The sequence below is a fragment of the Vanacampus margaritifer genome, chromosome 14, assembly GCF_051991255.1.
Source record: "Vanacampus margaritifer isolate UIUO_Vmar chromosome 14, RoL_Vmar_1.0, whole genome shotgun sequence".
NCBI lineage: Eukaryota > Metazoa > Chordata > Actinopteri > Syngnathiformes > Syngnathidae > Vanacampus > Vanacampus margaritifer.
Window position 1 is genome coordinate 19,608,488 of NC_135445.1, and position 27,759 is coordinate 19,636,246.

The 27,759-nt window shown below is 39.2% G+C and overlaps 2 protein-coding genes across 3 annotated transcripts in view; one reads left to right on the forward strand and one right to left on the reverse strand.

The window, feature by feature from the left end:
- Positions 1-25,894, reverse strand: part of auh (AU RNA binding protein/enoyl-CoA hydratase) — a 26,989-nt gene extending 1,095 nt beyond the window's left edge. The window contains exons 1-9 of one of the 2 annotated variants that reach the window (XM_077542571.1): positions 25,610-25,894; positions 17,831-17,898; positions 16,601-16,688; positions 14,348-14,434; positions 12,873-12,965; positions 11,612-11,668; positions 9,695-9,882; positions 9,554-9,604; positions 8,803-8,850 (exon numbers count right to left, since the gene is read on the reverse strand). In XM_077542571.1, coding sequence (XP_077398697.1) covers positions 8,803-8,850; positions 9,554-9,604; positions 9,695-9,882; positions 11,612-11,668; positions 12,873-12,965; positions 14,348-14,434; positions 16,601-16,688; positions 17,831-17,898; positions 25,610-25,835 — 906 coding nt within the window. In that variant the 5' untranslated portion in view covers positions 25,836-25,894. The remainder of the gene's footprint in view (positions 1-8,802; positions 8,851-9,553; positions 9,605-9,694; positions 9,883-11,611; positions 11,669-12,872; positions 12,966-14,347; positions 14,435-16,600; positions 16,689-17,830; positions 17,899-25,609) is intronic. The other variant, XM_077542570.1, reaches the window with a different exon arrangement.
- LOC144034051 (uncharacterized) lies at positions 1,616-4,991 on the forward strand. Its single transcript, XM_077542573.1, has 3 exons — positions 1,616-3,136; positions 3,229-3,294; positions 3,378-4,991. Exon 1 carries the CDS (start codon positions 2,487-2,489, stop codon positions 3,069-3,071), a length of 585 nt encoding a protein of 194 aa, XP_077398699.1. The 5' UTR covers positions 1,616-2,486; the 3' UTR covers positions 3,072-3,136; positions 3,229-3,294; positions 3,378-4,991.
- Positions 25,895-27,759: the final 1,865 nt, after the last annotated feature.

The following is a 27,759-nucleotide window of genomic DNA, read 5'->3' on the forward strand; positions in this document are numbered from 1 at the left end:
GCTGTGGTGCAGTGTCCAACGTGCCGATTTGTTGTTTGACCAACATCAAGCCATTAATTACTATTCGATTTGTCACCGTGGATGGACTGGGCATTTGGGAAACTCATGAAATTCCCGAAGGCCAGTTCTCCCCAAGTGTCAGGTCATCTCTTTCATTATCCATTTATATTATGTATAGTACAGTATAGCACTGCGGGTTGCAGTCCCCTCTCGTGCTGCAGCTAGTGACTATTTTGGTATTCAAATATCCTACGGAAAATTCTATTGAATAATCAGGTATTTGATAATTAAAATTAAAAATAATAATTTTGCATGGTGAAAGAACAATTATGAATGCAGAAGACATTAAAAATATATTTCCAAATACTAATAGTCGACCAACTTTCATTTCTAGATCATTAACTTTTTTAAACTTTTTTTTTTTTAAAAACTTAAATTTAAATTGTGCTTAACAGCAGATAACAGATGTTAGACAAATCTCTCCCTGTGGATTTTGGAACGACGTTCCGTTAAAGGGACTACACCATAGTATTTTAAGCCCTTCCACAGGTAACTATAGGCATATAATTAGGGGTGTTGGAAAAAATCGATTCGGCAATATATTGCAATGTTATAGCGCGCAATTCTCGAATCGATTTGACATGTGGCTAAATCGATTTTTAAGCAAATTTTTTATGGGAATATTCAACAAAACGTCTTACTTAGGGTTAGGATTCACACATTAAGCATGGAAGAAAGTTATATTAATGGAACATTTTATTTCAGTGCTGTTCAAACATGAAACAGACTGCAACCTCTTTGTTAAATGCAGTGGCTCATTTATAAGCCTGAATTTTCAGATACATACATTTTCATACAAATCTTACAGTGTACAAATACAAGTTTACTCATTAGTATTTTCTAAATTTGAGTAAAAAATATATATATTTTTTTAAAATCGCAATAATCAATTTATAGATTTTGTATCGGGATCAATCGGTATCGAATCATATCGTGATACGAATTGAATCACCAGGTACTAGGCAATTCACACCCCTACATATAATTATGAAATCTTACCTTTGACACAATCGCAATGTAATTTCTTATGAAATATGAGTTATTTCAGTGGCTATTTTTCTTACCCGGAAGTCAAACGCTTGGTTCAGTAAAACCCCGCCTCTCCCCCTGTGGCTGCCATGCCCCTTTCATGACGTCATCCGAGCCGGCTGCTTCGTGCAACGCCCACGAAACGTACAGATTTTTAAAACGGACTCTAAATTTCACAGGCTGCTAGATCTCTGCGTTTGGTCACGTAAGCCATCAATTCTTGAATAAACATTTGAAACAAAACGGGTCCTTGCTGCAAGAAATCGTGGAAGAGGGGAGCAGAGAGGTTAGAGGAAAGAAGGAGAAGAAAAAAAAAGCACCACAGTGGTTCGCAAAACCGCGCCCTGTTGCCTGTTAATTGTCATTTTATTGCACCCTGGCATTGCAAATGTGAAGAATAATTGATTGCTTTGAATTTATTTTGACAGAATGTTTATTGATAAAGGCTACTTTTGTCATTATCCCATGGAGTGAGGTCTCAGAGGAAGTGGGTGTGCGTTTAGTCCGCAGAGGCGGTGCGGGGGTGGGGCCGCACACAATGACATCAAACCGTGCAGACATCTCGTTTTCTCAGGTTTGGAGGGGCTGGTGCTTGGAGAGCAGAATAACCTAGAATTTCTCATACAGGGGGGAATGGAGGAAAACACAACTTTGCTCCAATGCTCCAAAAAGTTGATTTTTCATGTTGCAGTTCCTTTAAATATTAAGCAACCTCTGTCTCTACCCACTCTTAAAACACATCTTTGTTCTTTGGCATTTGACTTGGCATGAGATTCATTATTGTTTAAATGTTTCATGTTGCCTGCTGTATTTTGTTATTAATTAATTAATTTTATTTACTTACCTACTTGTGTTATTTTATTGACTTATTTATTTACCCACTTAAGATTATTATTAATTTATTTTATTTTTGTTTTACCTGTCTTTATTCCATGACTGATTTTTACTCCATGTACAGCATGTATGAAATAAAATTCCGAGTTGAGTAGCTCTGTGAGACAAAGTGATGTCAGAACCACAGTTGTGATTTTGTGCACAATTGAGTGAGCTCGATTTATTTATTAGGAACGGCAACTGTGGCCGATGGTCAGCATTAACTCTTTCACTGCCACTGACGTTTAAAGACGTCAAGTAAAAACCTACGCTTCACTGCCAATGACGTCAAAAGACGTCATCCAATGATTTTTTTTTTTTTTTTTTTTTGAAACGGGTAGAGGAAACCCTCCCGCATGTCTGGTCAAAGTTTCAAGTCTGTCTGTTGTGCCTAAGGACTATTTTTGGCCCCTAGAGGGCAGCGATGACTCTCTTTTGACAAGATCGGGTGGGCGTCAGTAGTATAAAAGGCCAGGCGGGGCTAGAGCGTCGAGGAGTAGACGAGAGTTGAGGAGAGACGAAAAATGGCGACCGACGGTAAGAAGCAGACCACGCTTGATCGATTTTTTGGAAAAGGAGAAGCATCAACCAGTGCTAAAGTGCACCATTATGATGACCGCGATGATGATGGTGATAAGGAGGTTGACGCCGAAGCTGCAGCGTTGACGCGGCGGCAGCTTTGTTCACGTCCTCAGGCCTCAGAGGCTAGCGGTGCTAGCGCCGGAAAACGTCGTGCACGACCGAGCACTTCTGCACGCGAGGACGTTCAATCCGACGAAGGTGATGATGATGGCGACAATGAGGTTGATGCCGAAGTTGCAGCGTTGACGAGGCGGCAGCTTCGACCGCGTGTTAAGGCCTCGGAGGCTAGCGGTGCTAGCGCCAGAAAACGTGGTGCACGACCGAGCACTTCTCCGCACGAGGACGTTCAATCGGACGACGACGAAGAGTATCCTGAGTCCGATGGATATTCTTCGGAGGAGTGGGTACAGTCTGACCACGGAGAAAGTGATTCGGACAGTATTTCATCCGCAGAAGACGTCGAAGGTAAGCACAAACTTGCTATGAGATACTTTTCTAGCACGCTGCTAGCACCTCGTGTAACGTGAATGTGCATTCATAGATCGTGGATCGTGCTCACAGCGACGTCCCACTGCAAAGACGACAAAGAGAGGTATAAAAAAAAGTGTTTTCAATACACCGCAACAACAAAAGAAAACGCTCTTTCGATATTATTGTAATTGTATATATTTCTTTCGGCTGCAGCTCAGAGTGACGCTCCTCAGAGTGAGCAGAATAAAGGTCCATCAACCAGTGGATCCAAGAAAAAACGTAAATATATATATTTATATATATATATTGCATCACACTGATCTAAAATGAATATTATATGATATTGAAATGTATATTTGCAGATCCCCAAAAATCTGGCTGGCATGAAGCAGGCTGGCAGCCAAACTCCTTCCCCTTCACTGTGGAGCCAGGACCAAGAGGTGCCGCAGCAGAGCTGAATTCAACCCGGCCAGTTGACTTCCTGCAGCTCTTCATCACAGACGAACTTCTGCAGCACATTGCTGATCAGTCAAACTTATTTGCACGTCAGTCAATGCAAAAACGGGCTGAAAGTCTGCCACACTGCAGGAGTCGTGCTTGGAAGCCAGTGTCTGTGTCTGAGCTCAAAACGTTTTTTGCACTCCAATTCCTTACTGGGTATATAAACAAGCCCAGTATCGAAATGTATTGGACTCAGGACGAAATAGAGACGACACCATTCTTCAGTCGCGCAATGCCTCGAAACCGCTTCCAGCTCATCTGGAGTTTCCTGCACTTCAACGACAATGAGACGGCACACAGTTCAGACGACAAACTATTTAAAATTCGTCCTGTGTTCAATCACGTTGTAAACAAGTTCAAGGAACTGTTTCAACCGGGCAGGAATATTTGTATTGATGAGGGAATGATGAGTTTCCAGGGACGTCTTTCGTTCAAAGTGTACAACCCCCAAAAGCCGGTCAAATATGGGATCAAATCATACATTTTGTGTGACTCCCAAACCGGGTATTGTTTCAATATGCAACCCTATGTTGGCATTAGTTGTTCTCTCCCCGATACAGTGTTCAACTTACTGGATCGTCTGCCAGGAAATGGGTACACACTATTCATGGACAATTTTTATAACTCTATTGCTTTGTGTGAACGTCTCCTGGCAGCGCACACCAATGTTTGTGGAACGCTGAGGAAGAACAGGGGTGAACCCAGTGAGATAACGTGCCTAACCAACACTAGCCTTGGGGTGGGGGGGAAACTGGTAAGGCACAACACAAATGTTATGATTGTGGCATGGCAGGACAAACGTTTGTTGAGGATGGTGACAACGTTTCACAAAGATGAAATGCGGACAGTGGAGGTGTGGCGGAAGGCACAAAAAAAAAAAAAGTGCCTTTCGAAAAACCAATTTGTGTTGTGGACTACAATTCCAAGATGAATGGAGTGGACAAGATGGATCAAAACATCTCGTACCACCCATTCACACGGAAAACGTTGAAGTGGCACAAAAAGTTTGTTGCCTATCTTTTCCAAATATGCATGTTCAATGCTTACATATTGTACAAAAAAAAAAATGGGACGAGTCAACCTTTTTTGGAGTTCATCCAGCAGGTGGTGAGAGGGTGGCTGTTGCCACAAGACCAGGAGGAAGTTGGGATGGAAGAGCATGAGGAAGCCAGACAAAATACTAGGTCACCGTATTTTGATCCTGAAAGCCGACTTGATGGTAACATGGCCAAACACACGCTGGAACACATGCCTGCTACTTCCCGGAAAAAAAAGCCAGCAAGAAGGTGTCGGGTCTGCATGCGAAGGGGCATTCGCAGTGAGACAAGGCTGTGGTGCAAATCTTGCAGTGTCCCCTTGCACGCAGGCGAGTGTTACACTGTTTACCACACAAAAGTAAAATTTATGTAGTTCAAACATCCACACAATTGTAAATAATCACACATGCACTGTTGTACACCTTTGTAAATAGTTTGTCAAATTGTTAGTTTTCTATGTAAATAAACAGTTTTTTTTGTTATAAAAAAATACTTTTTCATTGTTGGTGGTACTGTTTTATAGAAGTAAAGCACTATTTAGGTGTTTGTGGCATCATTCATGGACAAAAAGAAGTGTACAATTCACTGAAGTGCATGAAATAACATCGTTTCACAAAAAGCCGTTTTTCTCCACTTTTTGTTTCAAAACAGAGAATTTCGGTGAAAGTTACCATTTTCTATTGTTGATTACTGAAGAACGGAATAAGCTAGAAACATTTCTGATGAAAGATGAGAGTCCAATCTTTCATTTGGTAGTATGTGTGTTTCCATAGTCCAAACACAACATTTTCTGTGGACCTTGAAAGATCACTCAAAATGCTTAAATCGGCTGGCAGTGGGGACAACCCGTTTCGGAAAACGTCTGGCAGTGAAAGAGTTAAAGTGTGCAAATCATCACGTCGATTAGACTGCCTTCGAAAAGTAGTCCGATGACTCTAGCTGCAGCCGCTAGCACCGTTAGCACGCTAACACTGTAGACACCCTAAACATTGGCAACAGGCACCATGCAATAAAATATCAGCGTAATTAAGTCTTCTTTTAGTGCCCTTAATTGGTGATCAAACGTGGTTTCTGTACAAACTTGTTTTGTTGACGGTCGCAATTGTTTACGCCGGAAATAAGAACGGCAAACACACGTTCCGCAGGACGAGTTAACTCTTCCATTGCGCCGCGGCCCGCGACTGGCAAAACGCTTCCGGGAACAACTTCAAAATAAAAGCGTTCATTGGCATTGTGCTCCACATATTACTTGGTATGAGGAGGTTTATTTTGAAATTGGCCTTCTCTCCGCATTGGCGGTGTTTTGCCAGACGTGTCAAATATGTCAAATGTTCACTTCTCTGGATTTGTCATTGCGCTAGTGGCTCTTATGCCGGACATCCGGCACCGTGCCGGCGTACTCTAAGCCCTGCTGACTATTGATTGATGATGTAAGTCCTGATGGTAGGCAGAGATGGGAAGTAACCAAGTACAAATACTTCGTTACTGGATTTGAGTATTTTTTTCCAGTACTTTGTAATTCATGGAGTAGTTATTTAAAAAAAAAATAGTTTTTACTTATGTCCGTTACATTTTAAAAACGGTATCTGTACTTTTTACTCAATACATTTTCAAAACAGAGGGTCGTTACTCTTTACTTTTGTTTTACGTGAATGACAACGAAGTGCAAAGCTGCTGTCAATGTTCCTAGCTTGGCCAATCATACGAAGCGTTACACACGGTCCCCGACGTCCCTGCTTGTGACGCGTGAACCTATGAGATGACGCGATGGTGTGTGTCAAAGTTGAAACGAGATTGGAACTGTCAACATTATAGACTCCAATCAGAAGGAGCTAGCAAGTCGGCTGGCTGGCTACTCAGTCCGACTCCGCCCACCCATGGCCTTACATGCGGGAAATGTTTAGATTGGTCGGCTTGAAGAACGATTCATGGTGAATGCATTGTATCCTGTGTAAACCTTAAGTCCACGAGCTAGCCGCCTACAAGAATTCCCCGTCCAATCTGAAACAATATATCAAGGTAAGGTACAGTAAAGCTAAATAATCATTACCCTTTTGTTAGCTTGGCCCTGGTTAATGCACTGATCTGAATATATGATTGGATAGCCGATAGCCTGAGCAGACTACTGTATAAACTATCCGGCATATGTACAGATTAGACATATACAGCTCGTAGGCAGTTCGTTTAGGGGCATGGGGGGCGGGGGTTGTGGCGGAGTGGTCACTATTTTTTAACAAGTAAAAAAAGAAAAGAACAAGTATACGGTATGTGTTACTTTGAAGACCCCCCTTTTCATTTTTCTCTCAGTTCCTTAAACCCCAATATTAGATTTGGCAGAAGCATCTTTCATAGAATTACAATTATAATTCTTTAATAAAAAATATACAAGTTTTCTTCTGTGAACATCATTAAGCATATAATTTATACATGTATTTAAGGCAAGTTGTAAAATGTCTGATGTCCTCTTGTTTATGTTTAACAAATTTAAAACCTCATAAATCATGCTGTTTGTACCAAATGCTCTCCAATTTCAATACTGTAAATGTATAGGATCGTATACCGAGAAGCGTTTCTTGGGAGGAGCAATATGATGCTCTAGAGGCTTCAAAAGTCTTGGCCTATCGGCTATCCAGTCATATATTCAGAGCAGTGGGTTAATGACATTAGTTTAGCATTAAATACTTGTTGGCTTTCAGCATCAGATGACACTTTTAAAAATAAATACACCATTAGCTATGAATTTCAACAAGGCAAGTTGGCTCAGTCTTTAGAACAATTGTCTCATCCATGGAGAATCTGGGTTCAAACCCCACTTGGACCACATTTTAAAATGGTACATTCGATGGCTCGATACCAACTGACTATCTTATCAGGAAATTGATTATGATTTCTCTGAAAGTCACTGCCAGACACAGACAATCTTTCATTTGGTAGTATGTGTGTTTTCATAGTCCAAACAACATTTTCTGTGGACCTTGAAAGATCAGTCAAAATGCTTAAATTGGCTGGCACTGGGAACAACCCGTTTCTGAAAACGTCTGGCAGTCAAAGAGTTAATATCACAAAAATCTGGAATTTTAACATCTGTGTGTAGACTTTTTTATCCACTGTAAAAATTAAATTTCAGTTTTTTTTTTTTAAATAGTTTGTCTAAATGTCCAGACACATACTAACAAAAGCACATTAGTTGTTTAAAGGTAGTACATAAAAGTAAATGTGGAAATCAACAGCAATTATCCTTATTAATTCGTGATTCTCTCTCAGGTGGTCCCTGTTCTGAATTAATCTCTCTAAAAGATTAACCACGCGTCATATTCTCACACAGACAAATTTTGTTATTTTGTTTTAGATTAATTGAAATTGGAATATTTTTAGGACAGGGTCCTTTTTCCAAATTGTATATTGGTTTCACAACATTTTAAATATTTTTAATGGCCAGATCAGAAGGTATCTTAACTCTGTGACCGCCAAAAACGTTAAATGACGTATGCTGAAATCCTAATGAATCCCGCCAATACCGTCAAATGACGTCAACTACGTTTTTTTCCTCAATGAGCAGTGCAACGTCTTATGCAGCACTGCCTTGTCATTGGGGTTGTAAAATCCCAAAACAGCCACTGACTATGGCCAGCAGATGGCAGCATTGTATCTCTTTTCAATGGGGTCCCGGTGTATGGAATTACAATGAAACATGACGAATCTGATGAAATAGAATGTTTTCGAGGATGACGTGAATGATCAAAGCCTTTGTCACATTAAATCTAATTCACAGAGTGTCACTAAACAAAAAATATTAGTGTGAAAGTCACTGTTGTGCAGAAAATTTGTATTTTCACAAAAAGCTTGTTTTCTCCTTATCTTTTCAATTTTCTCTCAATGTCACTCAAATTACCCATTTTCAAATGGTAATTACTAAAGAACGGAATAATGTAGAAACATCTTTTTTTCTAATGAAAGAATGGAACACGATTTTTTCATTTGGTAACCACCATGTATATGTAGTCAAAACACACAATATTCTGTTTGCCTTGAAAGATGAGTTAAAATACTCTAAATCGGCCGGCACTGTTGTTTTTACGTTTAGTAGTCAGAGAGTTAAGCATGACTTCATTCATCAAAATTTATAATAAATATTAATAAAAATAAAAATCAAGTCTTTTTGATTACTACTATATTTTAAGATACTTCTTGGTGTGTGCCAATTTTTGCAACATTTCAACATTAAAGGATTTGGCATGCAAGTACTCACTTGTGCATAGCATGCTTCTTCAATAGCCAAGCCTGTAGACAAATCCACCTGAAAGACACCATGGCAACTCTTGTAATCTCACAATTAGATTTTACCCATGTCTCCAGTATTTGTATTTCTCAAACAACTATTTATTTATCTAATGTCAGGGAGGAAACGGTTTACCAATTAACAGTGAAAACAGTGCACCGCTGTGTCAGGCCAATACTTACCGCCAAGACACTGGCTTGACCGGTCTACGACACTTATGCTCATACTGTAAGTGTACATACCCCTCAAATAGCTTTTGTACAACCCACTACAAATTCCCAATTAAAATTGTCAACTTTCATTCTACCATTTAAAACCTTGGTATATGTTACTTCCCCTTTCCCTAGCAGAGCTGGTCGTAACAAAGTAACCAAACCCAGAAAACAGGATAGCGAAATTTCTATGTATGCTGCGCCATAGGGTTTGATGACATGAAGCCGTATTTGCTAACATTTTGTTAACGTCCTTGTATGATATACTGTAAGTAAACACAAAGGAATCCTAAATAACAGATGTTGACATCTTTGGTGGCTGTGTGGTGAAATGTTGTGTTAAATATACATTGTAGAGATTGGAGATAAATTACTACGGGTACTTTGTCCTGGTCTCATGCTATAAGGTTCCACCATTTACTTTTGCCGGAACAAAGTGCTTTCACCTGTTTTGCCGAATGCGCAAGTTGGGAGCGCATATAATGGACTGCTGTGAATTGCTGGTTTACCTCCATTCCCTGATTGATGGCCAGTTTTGCCATCCTGACTGCAATCGGACCCTGTGGAAACAAAAACACAATGTTTAAACAAAGGCTTAAAATATGAATGACAACATTGATACAAACTTCCGGCGACTAACACCCTCTCACCTGAGGGTTAATGTCACGTGCAAGCTCCAAAGCTCGCAGATAGGCAGCATCTCCACTCTTATTCTGCTCCACAGAATGACTGACCAGACCCAGGCGACAGGCTTCTGCTCCATCCACCACCCGGGCTGTGTACATTAATTCTTTAGCATGGGACACACCAATCACCCTGGGGAGTCGCTGAGTACCACCTGCATTGGAAAAGGGCAACATATGACACAATGTATTAAATAAAATGTACAAGACAATTTAAGACCTTTTTAATAGCATTATTTAAAAAGAGAAATTAAAATGATTGAAAGTGTACAGTACCTTCAATATGATGAAAATTACAGACCTCTGTCACCATTTTAAGTGGGAGAACTTGCACAATGGCTGGCTGACTAAACACTTGTATGTATAGTGATTTACAATCATACTTAAAAGGAGAAGTTATTTATTTATTTATTACAATGTGGTCAATGCCATTCTTAAACTAGTGGGGGAGACCCCCACTAGTCTAAGCATGGAATTGAACATATTGTAAAGAATATTTTAAACTAATTAATCATTTAAATTTTACCTGTGGATAGAAAAAAAAGCAAAGCACAGAGTATCATAATATAGGTCCAACGACTCTCTCGACAACAATGCCACATTGTTTGTGGTTTGATTAAAAAAGAACAGTATTTGTGGGGTATCAAAACATTTAACAAAAATAACACAAGGCTTGAAATAACTTTTTTTTAGGGGCATATTTGCTAATCAATGGCGTCATTTGAGGAACAATTTTGTATTAATGAGGAGCAGGGTTTTTTTTCCGGGTTAATGTTGGTGACCTGAAACAAAGGATTTAATTAATCAACCCAAAAAAATGCTTCACAATAATATGTTCTAGGTGCTTCCACTAGTCCAAACATATCAGACTTACAGTCAATGTTTACTTGCCATGTCAGTGTGTTTAAGCTTTACTTATTTTTCAAATGGTTCTTGGTGGAAGAGAAGCGCTGGTGAATGTTTTGAAGACACGCACAAACTTGACTTCATATGCAAGTCCGGGAAATGCATGGTCAAGTCCGGGAAATGCATGGTCAAGATTCACTTATCACTTCCTGCAGCGCTTATAAAATACGTTTCTACACATTCCAGCTGTCAATACACCTTTATTGTGACGAGGGGCAACAACAACAACAGTGCATTTTAAGTGTGTAAATGACGTATTCGCCAAAAGTGAAAATAAATGCTACTCTCTGCAAAAGTGTCAACGCGTCTATTTTGTTTAATTTAATGACAGAAATCCGTCGAGGTATATGAACCCTGCGTAATTTGTCTATTTGGCTCGCAAAATCCACATTTTGACGTGAAAACTGCTTTGCAAGACCACTTATTTCGAGCCTTGGGAACACCTGGAGCCACAGTTTTACCCATTACAGTGAGGTATGTGGTCTGTGTAATGCAAGTGTATTGGGGCAGTATCAGAATCTGACGGTATGATAACATTGAGTAGAAAATATCAATTTCACGGTATTGCAATTAAAGCCCTAAAAATTATTCAACTTTTTTTTTCCACTCAATACAATGTATTTTATTTTTCAACATAGAATATTTGTTACATTAGTAAATCTGCACCGTGTTAAATATGTGGTTGCAGCAGCATGTTTTGGGGCCAATTTTCATCAGGGGGGAATGGGGCCTTAATCAAGGTGGAGGGACTTATGAATAGGCCAGTCAGCGGGTAGCACAACAATCAGACTTCTGCTAGAGTGCAAACAAAAAAAAATGGGCAAGGGCTACTAGGATAGCGGAACTTTATTTTGGGTTTATTTAACATGAGTTGAATGTGACTCGTTAATTGTGAACACAGTCATGAGAGAGGTGTGCTAACTTGTGCAACCACAAGTTTATTTGTTTTCTTTATATTCGAGTGGAAAACAATCTTACCTGCCCCAGGAATAATAGCAAGTTTGGTCTCAACAAGTCCCATTTTTGCAGCATTTGCTGGAAGGAGAGATAGCATCACAACAATCAATGCAACTTTTGAAGATCCCACATACAGAACAAATAAGTACAGGAACATAATGGAAACGATCACAATCAGTAAACCGGTACATGCACTAGTGTTGTTCCGATACCGATATTGGCAGAGGCCCCTGCATTAAAACAGTGGTATCGGTGAGTACTAACAAGTGACATCCTGATACCATTAATTCCTACGCTAATATAGGACTTTGGATGCAGCATGTTGTGTCTTGCTCGTGCACGACATTCACTGATGTGTGACATGTTCACTGCATGCTGAGCCAAGATATCCTATTGGCCCTTGAATGCTCTGAACCAATGGCAGGACATCTTTTTCCTGTTGATAAAAATAAAATAAAAAATTCAGGTATCGGTATGGTATCGGCATTGGACGATACTGCAAAGCCGGTATCGGGGGCCAAAAAATTGTATCAGAACAACACTAGCATGCACTGAATTAACATTTTTATCAGTCCATTATCTTCAACGTGGAGCTGCTGAAGGGAAAGTACTTGTTTTGGTTTTAAATTTATTATTTCACAGAAATTGTTTGAAAGACAACTAAAGATGCACACAACTGAAATGTTTCCCACCAGATATAGGGCTCTCTCTCTCATGCATTCCAATGTTTAAAATGGTCTTAAAGCCAATTAGTATTGCAAAAAATAAAATAAAATCATACATTTTTCAAATTGATACAAAAATAAAATCTCAGTTATTTTATTACACGACAATCATAAATACATTAATTGTGATCTGTATTTTGCACAAGAACAAAACAAAAACACCAACATATACAGACAGGGCTAAACCTAATGTTTCCCAGCCTATTAATTTATTTATTGCCAACTACAACAAAAGAAACACAATGAAAACAAAAGTAAAACAAATGAAATAGAATTCTGAATTCTGAATAGATGTGTTTTGCATCTGAAACTACAAAGAATAATAGAAGGTGGGACATAGTTATTGATGACAAGGGCAAAAATAATCTTGTAGACTAAAAGAATATATAATCAATATAGATTGTAGATGCAGCATGATTTAGTCCAGGGTAAAGCGGAACACGAAATGGATGGATGGATGGAAATATATAGACAGTAAATTTCACAGACCGTAATTAAAAAAAAGAAAAAGAAAAGTTGTGTAGATTATTCCAAAAGAAAAATTCAAAGGATCTTACAGGCAACTCTGATGTCACACGCCAGAGCCATTTCCAAGCCTCCTCCTAAGGCGGCTCCATCCAGTGCAGCTATTGTTGGCATTGGTAGGTTACCTATTAATGGAAATATATTTGAGCAGAAGGACAAGTACTACGACGGCGTATTAGGGCTATGTATAAATACATATTTTTAAGAGGGTGGGGACAGTATCCCGCGAAAAAAAAACTTGCAGATTTGCCACTTAATAAAGTAGCAAATTTGCGAGTTTATAAAGTGGCAAATTTGCAACTTTATTAAGTGGTGAATTTGTGACTTTATAAAGTGGCAAATTTGCAACTTCATAAAGTGTCAGAGATTTGCTTGAGAAAAAAATGTTCAAAAAAAAAAAGATTCATTCTTAATTTAAACTTTACTCGTCATACACGGCAGCTAGAGCGACACTTCCTGATCCCCTATCAGCTGACTAATACTAACCAATCAGAAGCTAGCATACTTTAGGTAAATACAAGTAAATGACAGAGAGCAGCAGATTCGACACATCAACGTAGCTACTTGTACAAAAAAATACCATAATGGTATGAATGTGTAAATAATAATTCTGGAAACATAAATGTGCAAGTAAATATATATTTTAACAAATTAACTTAAATGCTTGTCCTCAGGGTGTGGACCTTCGCAAAGCGAGGCGTCTTTGTCGCTGGCCGTACTCAACGCTATAAAGTGCAAATAGCCATCGTTATTGGAAAACCCGACCGAAAAGTTTTGGCACAAACATCTGAGTAGTATGCTATGTGTATTTCTCGTAAGTTTCAGAGTATTGTTTGTCTGGCAAAAAAATTCACGAATTTATTAAGTGGCAACGCTTCATAAATTCGTGAATTTTTTCTCGCAAATTTGCTACTTTATAAAGTGGCAAATTTGCAAGTTTTCTCTCTCTGAATATTTCCCCGCCTTCTAAAAAAATATTTATATGTGGCCCTAATACGCCGTTGTAAAGTACATCTATTTGACATTTCAGGAAAATTTTCCCTAATATTGCAACAGAATTGATTTAACAAGATACAAACATGTAAACAATAACATTCAACGACCATGTCAATTGGGTGCTGCAAGTAAAATATTATTTGCATTGTCCACATTAATAATACTCACCATCATAATTTTCCCTATTCCTTTGTGGTGGAGGGGTTAATGTGTCCCAATGATCAAAGCACCCAAGTTGTCAAGGGCTTTGGACCTCTGTCTGGTTGGCTCACTCCTAGGTGAGGGACTACAATACGCAAAGCATGGCTTCTAAACAGTCTCCTATCTCTGGGTTTGAGGTCTATTAATTGACTCTGGTCAATAATTTGTAAAAATAAAAGACCCACATGGGCACTGACCAGTCGTTTTATTTGTGGAAAAAATATGACTTAGACCAAATTTGTGCAGGTTTTTCACCAGACAGTGAAAATATGACATCCATATCCCAAAGATAAAACGAACAAATGTTTACCCAGTTCAGTGATTAGTGCCCTTGCTTTGGACACAAATGGCCCCACTTCACTTTGATGCATCTTGGCCCTCTCCTTAAGGTCTGCTCCTACACACAGGACAAAACATACTTGTCAGACTGGAAACTTTTCCAAACACGTAAATTTTAAAGTTAAAGTTAAAATACCACCGATTGTCACATCCACCTAAGTGGGGCGAAATTCTTTCATTTGGGGATCTAACCTCCAAATTCCAATTAATGCTGAGTGTCAAGGAGAGAGGCAAATAGGTCCAATTTTTAGTCTTTGGTATGACCTGGCCGGGGACTGAACCCACGACTTCCCAGTCTCAGGGTGGACACTCTACCACTAAGGCACTGAGCTGGTCAGTTTTGGCTGGTTTAATGAGCCGTGGTAAAGTAAATGATTGTGTGTGCACTTAAAAATGTACAGTACAGGCCAAAAGTTTGGACACGCCTTCTCATTCAATACATTTGCTTTATTTTCATGACTTGTACATTGTAGATTCTCACTGAAGGCATCAAAACTATGACAACAACTATGACAACTAACGAACACATTTGGAGTTATGTACTTAAGAAAAAAAGGTGAAAGTACTAAAAGCCACCTTTTTCTTTGATTACTTTTTTTTTTTGCACATTCTTGGCATTCTCTCAATGAGCTTCAAAAGGTAGTCACCTGAAAAGGTTTTCCAACAGTCTTTAAGGAGTTCCCAGAGGTAAGAATGACAAGAGTATGCAAAAAAGTAAGTTAAGTAAGTCACAGTAAAGGATGGCTATTTTTTTAAGAATCTATAATATAAAACATGTTTTCAGTTATTTCACCTTTTTTTTTGTTAAGGTCATAACGCTACATCAGTTCTTATATAGTTTTGATGAATTCAGTGAGAATCTTCAAAGTAACCAGTCATGAAAATAAAGCAAATGCATTGAATTAGAAAGTGTGTCCAAACTTTCAGCCTGCACTCTATATAGGCACAAACTGTGGCGTTTTCGCCGTAGAGATGCAAAATTATGTGAAAACGCTGCAGAGAAATCAATGTATTCAAGCGAGGCTCCTTTAGCGAATAGGACGGAGCTGCACATACAAGTCGTTACTACAAAGCCCAAGATTCCTTGCAAATTCAAATAGGCGAAGAAAATAGCAAGCATGTGCACAGCGAAAAACAATGCACCATTCAATCGAGGTATTCCAATTGCGTTTATATGAGCAAGTATTCGGGTTATGAAAGAAACCCAGGGGTCTTATTTGGGTTTTTAAAAACAAGAGAATATTCGGGTTATTGGGCGTGTTTACATGGCCTTTCAAAACCCGAATATTGCCAATATTCGGCAATATTCGGCTTTTGAAAGGCCATGTAAACACGCCCAATAACCAATAATTTTAAAAGGGTTATTGCCTGCATGTAAATATAGTCAATGATGAACAGCGTCTAATTCACTAATGGCAGCGTTAATAGCCACACGGCGTTTGAGTGACGCAAACAACGTATATGGAAGGCTGGTGTAAACTTAGCGCTTCCTCGATCTTGTGGAAGGCTCTCATGCAGAATTTCCAGTGATCATGGCAGCAGTGTCACGGAGAATGCCAGGCCGATCTACCCGCACCCCTATTCACATAGATCATGCACTGTGCGTAGGGTGCCATTCGCTGTTGGTTTCCAAGGCATGACGTAACCCGGGCTGATCGGTGATCGCGGTGGGGGGGACATTTTGCTATCATTTTCACGTGACAGATGCATTAACACGCCGTTATGCTATGAAATCCATCCCTTCTGTATGCCCACGTCGACCTCTGAAAATATAAAAAAAATGATGGCACCTGCCATAAATAATGATTATTTTTTTGGACATTAAATGAATGAATGAATGACGTTGTCGTATTCCTCTCCACTGCACTACAGCTTAATGCACCTTGGTCCAACCTTGCTTTTTGATAATGTCATCGTTCTCGCAACTATTAATATACTGCCGTGTTCCTGCCGCAAATCCATTGCGATGTGTGGTAAATCAGGCGCAAATTTGCTCTCAGCTGTCAAACTTTGTGGCCGTGTTTGTGCTAGTATATCAGAGCAATATCCTAAGTGAATAGGACGTTAACAGGGAGTAAGCTGTGGGCACACATGTGAAGCAAATTTGGCGCCGTCTACGGACGCAGTGCATTCTTAAGTGGATTGGGCCCAGCATTCTTTAACCTTGCATACATTCATTTGACAATTGGACAAAAGGAAACTGATACCACCACCAAGGACGTACCTGCACAGAAGATCCCTGGAACTAAACTGCACAAGATTACACTGCGGACTTTGTTATTATTTTTTATATCCTCCACAGCCTCCGACATCTGAAAGAAAATTTTAATGCAGCACATTTATCATGAAATACATGCATATGTTTCCTCACTTTAAGATTATCACATTAAATGTAAATATCAGACAATGATCACCAAAGTAAACATAAAATGCAATTTTAAAATGTGGATTTAAATTTTTCAGGGGGAATATAAATATTCAAAGCTACCCAACTCTGCGTGGAAAAGTACTTGCTCCTTACACCTAACAACTGGCTGGCCACTCCTGGGAAGGTTAACCACGCTTCCACGTTTTCTCCATTTGTGCATAATGGATTATAATGTGGTTCACTGGGCTCACAAAGCTGCAGTAATGGCTTTTTAACCATTTCCACACTGATAGATGTTAAATGCTTTCTCATTTGTTGTTGAAATTCTTTGGATCGTGGCATTCTGTTCTGTTTTTTTTAGGTTTTTGGCCGACTTAATTTTTTTCAAACAAGTTCTATTCAAGAAAGTTATTGACTGAACAGGTCATCAGGTTTCAGTGTGGTCAGTGAAAATGAACTCGGCTTTAAAAAAATAAATGAAAAAAAGTGATTAGCCACAAGTGGAGGCAACTACTTTTCCACACAGGGCAGGAAGTATTTATTTTTCATTAATAAAAAAAACACCATCACCATTTAAAGCTTATTAATTCCAACCATAACTAAGAATGATTTTATTTACATTTTTCATAGATGTCTGTCTGTAAATGTTTGTCAAACAGCCAGCATCAAATTATTTTCCTACACCGGCGATCTATTTGCGATCAAATTCTTGTGAAGGCGAGAAGCTCAGCACATGATGTCTGTTGATAACCATTGGTGAACTGCTCCTTTAATTCAATTCAAATAGTCAGTTCACTTGGATAATATTTACTGTTGAGAAGCTGAAATTCCAAGCATTTGGACAATTTTAAATAAAAAAAAAATCTCAACAATTCATTGATTATTAAAAAGAATGATTAATTTAATTTGACAAACAATAATTTTCAATTAAACGGTACACAATCCTTGATGTTTAAACATACAATTGTAATAGTATTCCATGTTCCAAAAGTATTGGTGATGCATCATGCAAAATGCTGTAAGGTTGACAAACACTGGAATTTACAGACATTTGATAAATGCAAGAGGTAAACAAACAGTACATACCATTTTAACCAGATTTTTGCTTATAGCATTTTTGGCTTTTGGTCGGTTTATCCCAACAACCACTATACCTGAAACACAAGGTTAGATCATGACTAAACGTGTTACTAACCAGAAGAACAAACACATTTCACAAGTCAAAAACACTAAATGTGTTAATATAAACTTTCCACTAGGGATAAAGTTAAAGTACCACTGATTGCCACACCCATCTAAGTGGGGTGAAATTGGTTCGCTGCATTTGACCCATCCACTGAGGAAGCGGTGAGCAGCAGCAGGGGGGCTTGCGCTCGAGGATCATTTTGGTGATTAAGCTTTAATAAGCTTAATTAGCGCTTCATGCTTCTCAACGAGGAGAGCATGTCCAGCGAGCGCTTCAGTGCGTAAAGCCATCTTCCTGCGTCCTCTCGCACACATGCTGAAAGAGGCGTGTCGCTTATTTAAGGCGTTTTCCACATATCGGTAGACAGGTGGCCATGCGTGGTCAGTATGGTTGTATGTGTACCTGCCTTTAAAACAGAGTTGGCGGGCTGTCTCGCATTTATTTTTTAAAGTACCGGTACTAAGAAAAAATGATACAGAGCCGTTTTTTACGCCAAAACATCAAGGTACGGTACTGGTACCGGTATCCCGTGCAACACTAGTCTGGAGACAGTGCCACTGAGAAAAAGACAGGAGGCAGAGCTGGAAGTGGCAGAGATGAAGATGCTAAGGTTCTTTTTATGAGTGACCAGGAAGGATAGAATCAGGAACGAGTACATCAGAGGGACAGCACATGTTAGGGGCTTTGGAGATAAAGTCAGAGAGGCCAGACTGAGATGGTTTGGACATGTCCAGAGGATGCGTATATTGGCAGAAGGATGCTGAGTTTCCAAATGCCAGGCAGAAGGTCTAGAGGAAGACCAAAGAGGAGGCTTATGGATTTAGTTAAAGAGGACATGAAGGTAGTTGGTGTGAGAGCAGAGGATGCAGAGGACCGGGTGAGATGGAGATAACTGATTCGCTGTGGCAAGCCCTGAAGGGAAAAGCCGAAAGGAAAAGAAGGAGAAGTAGGTCACCAACAGACCGACAGAAATATTAGCATCCAAACACTTCCCATCCAAGCTGGTAGGTTAATTTATATTATTCCATTGAAATCAAAGCATCAATGCTCTTTTAGTTATTATGATTGTGTAGGCAATGCATACGGTTAAGGTGAGAGCCATGCTAACATGGGCGACCTAACTTTGCACATTAGTCAACATGCAGATCTAGACTCTGTAAAGTGAATTCAGAGATTTGTGCAAACCATGTCAGTTTTCTTTATTTTTTCTTTTGTTTTTTTTTAGGTATTGCTAACATTGCGCTGCTTTGGAGTCTAAGCCTTCCCACCCCACTTCATAAGAACTCAAGTACCAGACAGTCCATCAATGGCTATCCGGTAGGGCTGGGCAATATATCGAAAAAATATCAATAATAGAGCAATGATGATGACATGATGAATGAACAATACTGAGCTCTCCAGAGAAAAAAAAAGAAAAAAAAAAGAAAAAATATCAATATCACGATATTGGCCCATGCAAAATGCATATCGCAAAGATATGCAACAAGTTTCATAATGGAATTGTATGTTTTTATCTGAATTTGACTAGTCAGACACAAGGCTGAACTGGCACAAAAAAATAGAATAAAACAAATAAATAAATAAAATAAAATAGGCCCTGGCATTTTGAGTCATCAGCCCAGTCTGGCCCGGCACAGCCAACTTCAGCCTAGCATATAGTTCTTCCACTGATGTTTACTGATGTTTCAGTTTGCAATCTATATCCAAACTGGAATACCGGACTAGTCCCTCTAAATTGTGGGCCAGTCTCTTGGGGTAAAATGTAGGAAAAATAATTAAAAAGCACTGCATCGGCCCCAAAGGAGGCCGGCCCACCGGGCATCTGCCCTGTATGCCAGATGGCCAGTCCGGTCAGACATAAACTTAAATTTGCCTTACCGTCTAATTGTTGAACATTATCTGGGTAATTACAATTAATAAACTAAGAATACATTGAGCTTGCTTAATTTTCCACATGAAAAAAATATTATTCTCTCATTTGATAATAAAAATATAATTTCTTTAGGTACACAAATGCCCAGTGATGAATTGACTCTCACAGGTTCAACACTTGTTCAGAGTTTATATAGCTTCACACTTTCCAGAGTCAAATCAACACTTGTAAAATAGTGAAAATATTTAACAGAGCGAGTACATTTTTAACTCACTAAGCAGAGTTACTTAACACTACAGGAGTAGACATTTAACTCTCCTTAGACACTCGTAAAAGATGACTCCTAAAAGACTGACTGACCACGACTGCGAACCAGCGAACTCAGGTACCAGGAGGTAGTATCCTTAACTATTTTACTGCCAAAGACGTTAAAAAACCTCCGGAGGAGCGCCAAAGACGTTAAGACGTCCACCCATTTTTTTTTTTTGAAACGGGTGGAGTAAAGCCTTGCCCAGCTGTGGTGAAAGTTTCAAGCAGGTCTAGTGAGCCTAATGACTATTTTTGGCCCCTAGAGGGCAGCGATGACTCTTTTGACAAGATTGGGTATGCGTCAGTAGAAGACGTGAGGCGGAGCTAGAGGGGACAATGGCTGGGAAGGGAAGAGAACATGGCGACCGGTTTGCAAGCAGCTCACGCTCGAGCATTTTTTTTCAAAGACGAAAGGCATCGACCAACGCTAAAGAGAACATTGATGACGACGATGATCATCATCGATGATGATGATGGTGACTCCGAGGTTGACGCCGAAGTTGGAAGCGCTGACGCGGCGGCTATGACGACGTCATAAAAGGTTCACGGGCTAGCGATGCTAACACCGGAAAACGCGGAGCACAACCGAGCACGCTCAGGCGGACGTTAAATCGGACGACGAAGAGTTCCCCGAGTCCAATGCATATTCATCGGAGGAGTGGGTACAGTCTTGCTATTCCCTGGGAAAAAAGGCCGTGAAAAAAGTGTAACGTCTGCACGCGAAAGGAGCCATCGCAAGTGAAACTAATCTGTTGTGCAAATCCTGCTGCGTCTCCTTGCACGGATGGGAGCGTTACAAAAAGATAAACTGTATTTGAAACATCCACATAATTGTAAATAGTACCACAGTTGCACACATTTGTAAATAGTTTGCGAAATTGTTTTGTCAAATTGTTACACTGTTGAATGGAAATAAACGTATTTTGCAACCCAAAAACACTTTTTCATTGTTGGTGGTGGTGTATTACAGAAGTAAAGCACTATTTAGGTGTTTGTGGCATCATTCATGGACAAAAAGAAGTGTACAATTCACTAGAGTGCATGAAATAACATTGTTTCACGAAAAGCTCTTTTTCTCCGCTTTTTGTTTCAAAACAAAGCATTTCGGTGAAACTACTCACCATTTTCTATTGTTGATTACTGACGAACGGAATAAGGTAGAAACAAACTTTTTTTTCTGATGAAAGTTCAATCTTTCATTTGGTAGTATGTGTGTTTCCATAGTCCAAACAACATTTTCTGTGGACCTTGAAAGATCAGTCAAAATGCTTAAATCGGCTGGCACTGGCGACATCCCGTTTCTGAAAACGTCTGGCAGTCAAAGAGTTAACCACTAGGGCTATCCAGCCACATTCTCGCAGTTGGCGTGATGCCACGACATCATCTCGCGTAGCAACGTGTCGGCCATTTTGAAAAGGGGGGCATGCACAGGTAAACATTGTTAGACAAACGTTGCCCGAAATTAATATATTTCAGCTGTGTTTTGCATCTTTTTCATAAAAACTCGTTCAGCATGACATAATTATCATGAGTCACTGCCAGACACTTTATTGCGTGTGTAAAACCACCTCAGAAGAAGGTGGTCTGTGACTCATTCGACAACTGGTTTCACCTGGTGTGTTTGAAACTTAAAAGGCTGCCAAAAGCAAGAAAATGGTATTGTCAAGACTACCATAAAACAAAGTGAGCTTGTCTGCATTTTTTTTTTGCTTACATAGAATGTAAATATTGTTTATGGTGTTTGCACTGTTTTTATTTACTTGTGTTCTACCTCATTTTTGTGCAATAAAATTTATACTTACTTTATATCATGTTTTATGTTCCATTGCAAATAATAGGAGAAAAGAAATAGCTAATAAAACAAAAGAGGTATCGTTTACTGTCATAAGACTTTATTCATGTAAATAAAAAAAAATAAAAATTCAGAGCACATCTGCTGCAACAATCGAAAGACAGATTCCAAACTACAGACGCTCCCCTACTTACGAACATTCGAGTTACGAACAACGGTACATACGAACATGTCTGCGTGTACAGTATGTTGAAAAATGTTCGGTAAATTAGATTTTGTATGCGCGCCTTTTTCCGAGTAGTGCTTCTTTCCGCCGCTAATACCGACGCTGTGAGAGCTCACCCAGCATTGGAGGCTCAGCAACGTGTCGAGGAGGAAGAGGAAGAAACGCCTGTCCCCATGAAGGAGGAAGTAACTTTTAAAGCCCATTCCAGCGACGACGAAGAACCTCTCATGATATAAAATCCTCCTCTTCCTCCTCCATCATCTCCTTAAGCATAGAGTACATCTTCCAAAAGTAAGTTAAACTTCATTTTATTTATCTTATTACGTACATGTACATACTGTGTGTGTCTCTCGCTCTCTCTCTCTCTAACATACGTAGTACAGTACAGCACTGTACGTATTCTCTCCATTTTATTAAATGTTTTTTTCAGTACAAACCAATACAGGTTACTTATATAAACCTTCAATATACTTATATAGGCTTTAAACATAAATTATAATACAAAATATAGCGCTGAAGCAAAATATAGCGCTGAAGCAACTTACGAACAAATTCACCTTACGAACGATCGCTCGGAACGTAACTCGTTCGTTAGTAGGGGAGCGCCTATATAAAAAATACATTTTAATTGGAGGCGCCTTTAGAGTCCCTGAGTACTGAGTACATCGTTAGAAAAGAGAATAGTTAAAAATCTACAGATTAAATTAGATTTTGACTAATAAATTAATAAAAATATTTAGAAAAAAAATGCGGTTAAAGTGGTCAACCTGTAATGACCAAAATCAAACACGATGAATACATCACAAGGATTTGTAAGATGATCTCAAGTTACTGTTCATCATACACAATGTTGGGGCCCAATGTTGCTCAAAATGGCACATTCTTATCGCAATTCGATAAAGTACATCCCAGCGCTTCATCTTTCAAACTCTGCACACATCGAATTGGCAGTGTACCTTTCAGAACACTAAATCTATTTTATATAACACGCTTGACATGCATCCTCACGGAGGAAATTTAACTTGATATCTCTACTTCCCTGGCAGGTAGCTGTTTCTTACCCTTCGTAAACGCTGGAGTCAAAAGTTCACAGCTGCAACGAGTAGCAAAGTCCCCATGAAGGGTAAACCCCCTGTCAGCAAGTATCTGGTCATCAGGCATGTGATACTTGGAATCAATAAAACCAGACTCACGAACTATCTGTACATCAGAAGCCCTCCCACCCCAACAAATGTGACATTTCTCAATGGATTGCAAGCAACAAATACTTTAACAGTACAATGTTTTTTGTAGCTACTGTAGCACTGAGCTCTGGCTAGCAGGTTCTTTAGCGATTCGATGAAGATCTCAAAACAGTCAACAATTGTGGTTAGTCTAGGAAATTTGGCATGAAAAACAGGAGGGTTGATTTGATGAATATTTGCCCTGTCAGGCAATTTAATCATGAAACCAAGGTTCTGTTTCATTTAGAGTTGAAGACGTGCAGGCTTTGAGAGATGCTCTTTGTTTGCACTTCAAGGGTTGACATCTGTCACGAAGTATAATGCATTTTTTTTCTTTCTTTGGGAAGATAGAGGGTACATAATCTGAGTGGTTCGCCATATAGCTGCTTTTCCACCAACAAGCCGAGGGTCTTTGAGTTCTGCGTAAAGGAAGTTATTGGTTGTAAAAGTTCCGCAGGGAATTTATAATTTGTGTTTCCACAGCGTCATAGAGTTCTCGGGAATTAATTCAAATGAGTTAGATGACGTATGAGTTTGTTGAGCCCGAAAAAGATACATGGACATAAAGTACTCACAAAAATATGGTTATGTCAACATCGGCCCGTCACCGGCGCAATTTAAAAAACTTTTTTTTTTAGCAACACCTCGGAAAAAGTACACGGACGGATTTTTTTTTTTCGAGGCTTCGTTCGCCTCAAAGTACTTGTCGAAAATAAGGAACTGCACTCGCCGAAATGTAGTTATGTGTCAATGACAGACGACAGTTTTCAACTTTAACCTTAACACCTCTTTTGAGGAGAGCATTTGAAGTAGGCTATGTTAATGTTGACTACAGTCAGACTGAAAATGAATTCATGGCCCCAAACTCCTTTTGTTTTTCAAGACTGTCAGTATTTCCCAGTGATAAGGAAGAAAGGGGGATGAGGAAAATGGTAATGACTTGTCTCTCAAATTGAAGATAAGCAGGTGAAAGGCGGAGCCAATCTAACACTCTGTGGAGGTGATCTAAGTCTGAGCAATCAACTCTGTGAACTAACACCTTCTCTACACACAATTTAATTCTGAAAACATTAAAATGATACTATGGGAGTTAAAATAAACTCCCACAAATTTAACACTCCAATTTTTGCTGTGTACATGCAAAATATTGCAAACATTTCTATATCGCAATATTCAACAACTATTTGCATGTTTCGTGCAGCCCTATTATCCTGCGCAATTGCAATGTGCGGTTAGCTAGTTAGCTATCGCTAAACACTGAAAATGAATCTTCTTTTCTCTTTAGAGCCCCTCATTGGTAGTGCTCAACTCGCAGACAAAGACAGAAGTATACACCCCCCCCCCCCCACCCCCCCCGCCCAAAAAAAATCCCACTTTACTGCCAGCGTGTGAAGCAGGGCTTTGGGCTGGCATGGCCACTTTAGAAGGCCTCGTTGTCTGTGTGCACGTCATGCAAAGAATTTTTTTTAAAGTCAAGACTTGAAAGCTAATGTATAGACAGGTGCTTTGCATTAGCATGGCTGCTTTAGAGTGCCTCATTGCTGTGGCATGAAAAAGCTCCATGACAAACGTAGTTATGTGCAGGTACACAAAATATGCTAAACAAAGTGCCATCCATTTTTTTTAGGTTGTAGTACTAATAAGTGGTATTTGATTAACAGTTGAGCTCAGTGCATTCAGCGGACACGGCAACAGCGTTTGTGAGCAGAGAAAAAGCATTGATTTTCTCTCATTTTATATACACTTATTTTTATCATTCAAATTTGGCAGGGTCAATAACTGTGCTGTGTCAAATGCAAGAGACAAATTTGAATTTTCACTTTAGAGACCTTAACTACAGTACTTTAGTAAACTTAATATATAAATGAAAAATAGTAAAAACTTTAGCAACTCAGTTTTTAAATACTTCCCTAAAAGAACATTTTATATGAGAAAATGACATTTTAATAACATACATTCACTGTCAGATACAAGTTTATGACTATTACTTTAGTCATATTCTACAAGGTGAATATTAATAAAATCGGTTTCTAGTAAGTTACTTATAATTTCACAAAAGCATCGCTTTCATGTAGTAAATGCAAAATTGATTGCACGTTTCGACTTGTTAGCGCAGCAGCATCCAGATACTGTAGTAAAACGATAGGCGGAACTCCATATTCTGCGATGTTTGTGCGGCGACTGCGCAAGCATTACATGTTGGCTTTTTACCAAGCCGTTCACAGTGACAACTGAAAATAAATAATACCAACATACCGTAATCTTCTCCGTCAAGATACCTCACGACCAAGTCGTCCTTTGCTTCCGAGCTGTACTGTCGTCCCAATGTGCCAAAGCCCACCGGAGGAAAAAATGATTTAGTGGAGCCGACATACCGTCTTGAAGTGAAGTAGAACGAGCCTATCTTGCTCGCGCTCTCACTGTCTGTAAAATGCACGCGGCAGGCTTGCAAAAGTGCCCTGCGTCCAACCACGGCCGCCATAGTTACGAAGCTTACCGTATGACTTTGAACTCTGACCTTAGTCACGTGACTCTGTCACATGACATTGCCTACCGATTCAGAAATGATACACATGCGCATGCACTAAACGAGTAATGAATGCCAAAACCAGAATATGCTAGTTGGGCCGCTTATTTACTTACTTATTTAAACAAGGAAAACGTTAATGTACAGAAAACAATGCAGACTGTGGTCACTGAAAAGCTAGCATATATAACACCGATAAATATGAAAAAAAAAATAGTAAGTAATAATAAGTAAATACATATGTCAATGTATTTACTTACTTTTTACACGCATGACCATGTGCATGGATGAATAGTACATCAATGCTGTATAAAAATTGCCATTTGACTTGGGTTTGAGCAAGGACCTGAGGCTTCACAATATTGTAGCAACCCTTGTGTGTAGTTTGCGGGTTCTGTGAATTCCCATGGTTTGAAGGAGCCATGAAGGCAACATGAATCTTTCCATAAGCTACGCAGTTAGTTAGTGTTGTGTTGTGATTTTGGCGTGGTTACGGCCAACAATAACTGTTCCAAATTAGCAGAGTTGTTGCAAGCTCTCCGTTTGGCCTGATCCTTTCTTACAAGCTACAATGTATTCTATTCTCACATATTTTGTGGGTGGTGCTGCTAGCAGGCAGAAAGGACGTCATAAACAGGGCGCGCGGCAGCCAAACAGGGAGAGGCAAGGTTTTAGTGAAACGGGCATCTTATTTATGGGTTAGAAATATAGTGACCAAAATAACTCATATTTCATGAGAAATTACATCGCGACTGTGCTAAAGCCTATATACAATCATATATATGCCTATAGTCAAGCGAGGAAGGGCTTAAGATGCCGTGACATAGGTCATTTAATGATACAAAAATACTATTGAATCGTCACCAAAATCCACATGCACATCTCTACTCATATCAACTTCAACCTCTGAAAATATCAAAACAATTGCTCCAGTATTTTGGATTTTATGGGCCTAAAGCCTTTTTTTTCACCATACAGTGCGCTTATAAGTTTGGGTATGTATACTTTCAAGTACAAATATAAATTGTTTATCTTCAGCAAAGAACAATTGTTGTTACTGCTGAGGAGTTGTGACGTCTTCTCTGGCTCCATGTACCTGTACAGTATTATACTTCACTTGGTGGCCAAGGAGCACACACCAGAAAGAACAGCGTAATGACCATTGAACTGAAGCAAAAAGTGCGACAAACGTTTTAATTATTTGCATTCATTAACTGTGTCATTGCTGTATGTTTTTAGGAAGTACAATATTTTCGATTGCAATTTTTACTCTTCGAAATACACATTACAACTTATTTTCTTTCTTTTTTTGTCGCTGGAAATAGAAATGAGATTTACAATATGAGTTTATTTTGGAGTTACGAACATGGTCACGAAACAAATTCAACTTGTATATAAGGGGAACACTTTTTTTCTTTTTATTATCGTTTCATTGAAACAATAATATTGACTAGGGGTGTGCCAAAAAAAATCGATTCTCATAAGAATTGCGATTCTCATTTAATACAATTCAGAATCAATTTTAAATGTCCCAAAATCGTTTATTTAAATTATTTTATACCGTCTTGCCTTTGTGTGTGCCTTTATTTGGAGCGCTGTTCATGTTGTACCCGGTTTGGCCACTGAGGAGCAGTGTGGTTCCACGCGGTCTATTATACTGTTAAGTTGTAGCCACATTAGAGAGTAGAAGGAAAAAGTCACGATCAAATTCTTCCCAAAAAGGTTTTTTTCCCTTTCTTTTGAGTGATAAAAGTGCCGCGAGTAGCGCGCTAATTAGCATTAGCGAGTCAGACTGGAGTAGATCATTATAATTCCTTGCACATCTATAGATTGAAGCAAAAATCATTGTTAATGAAATCATTTTGAATCAAAAACCGTA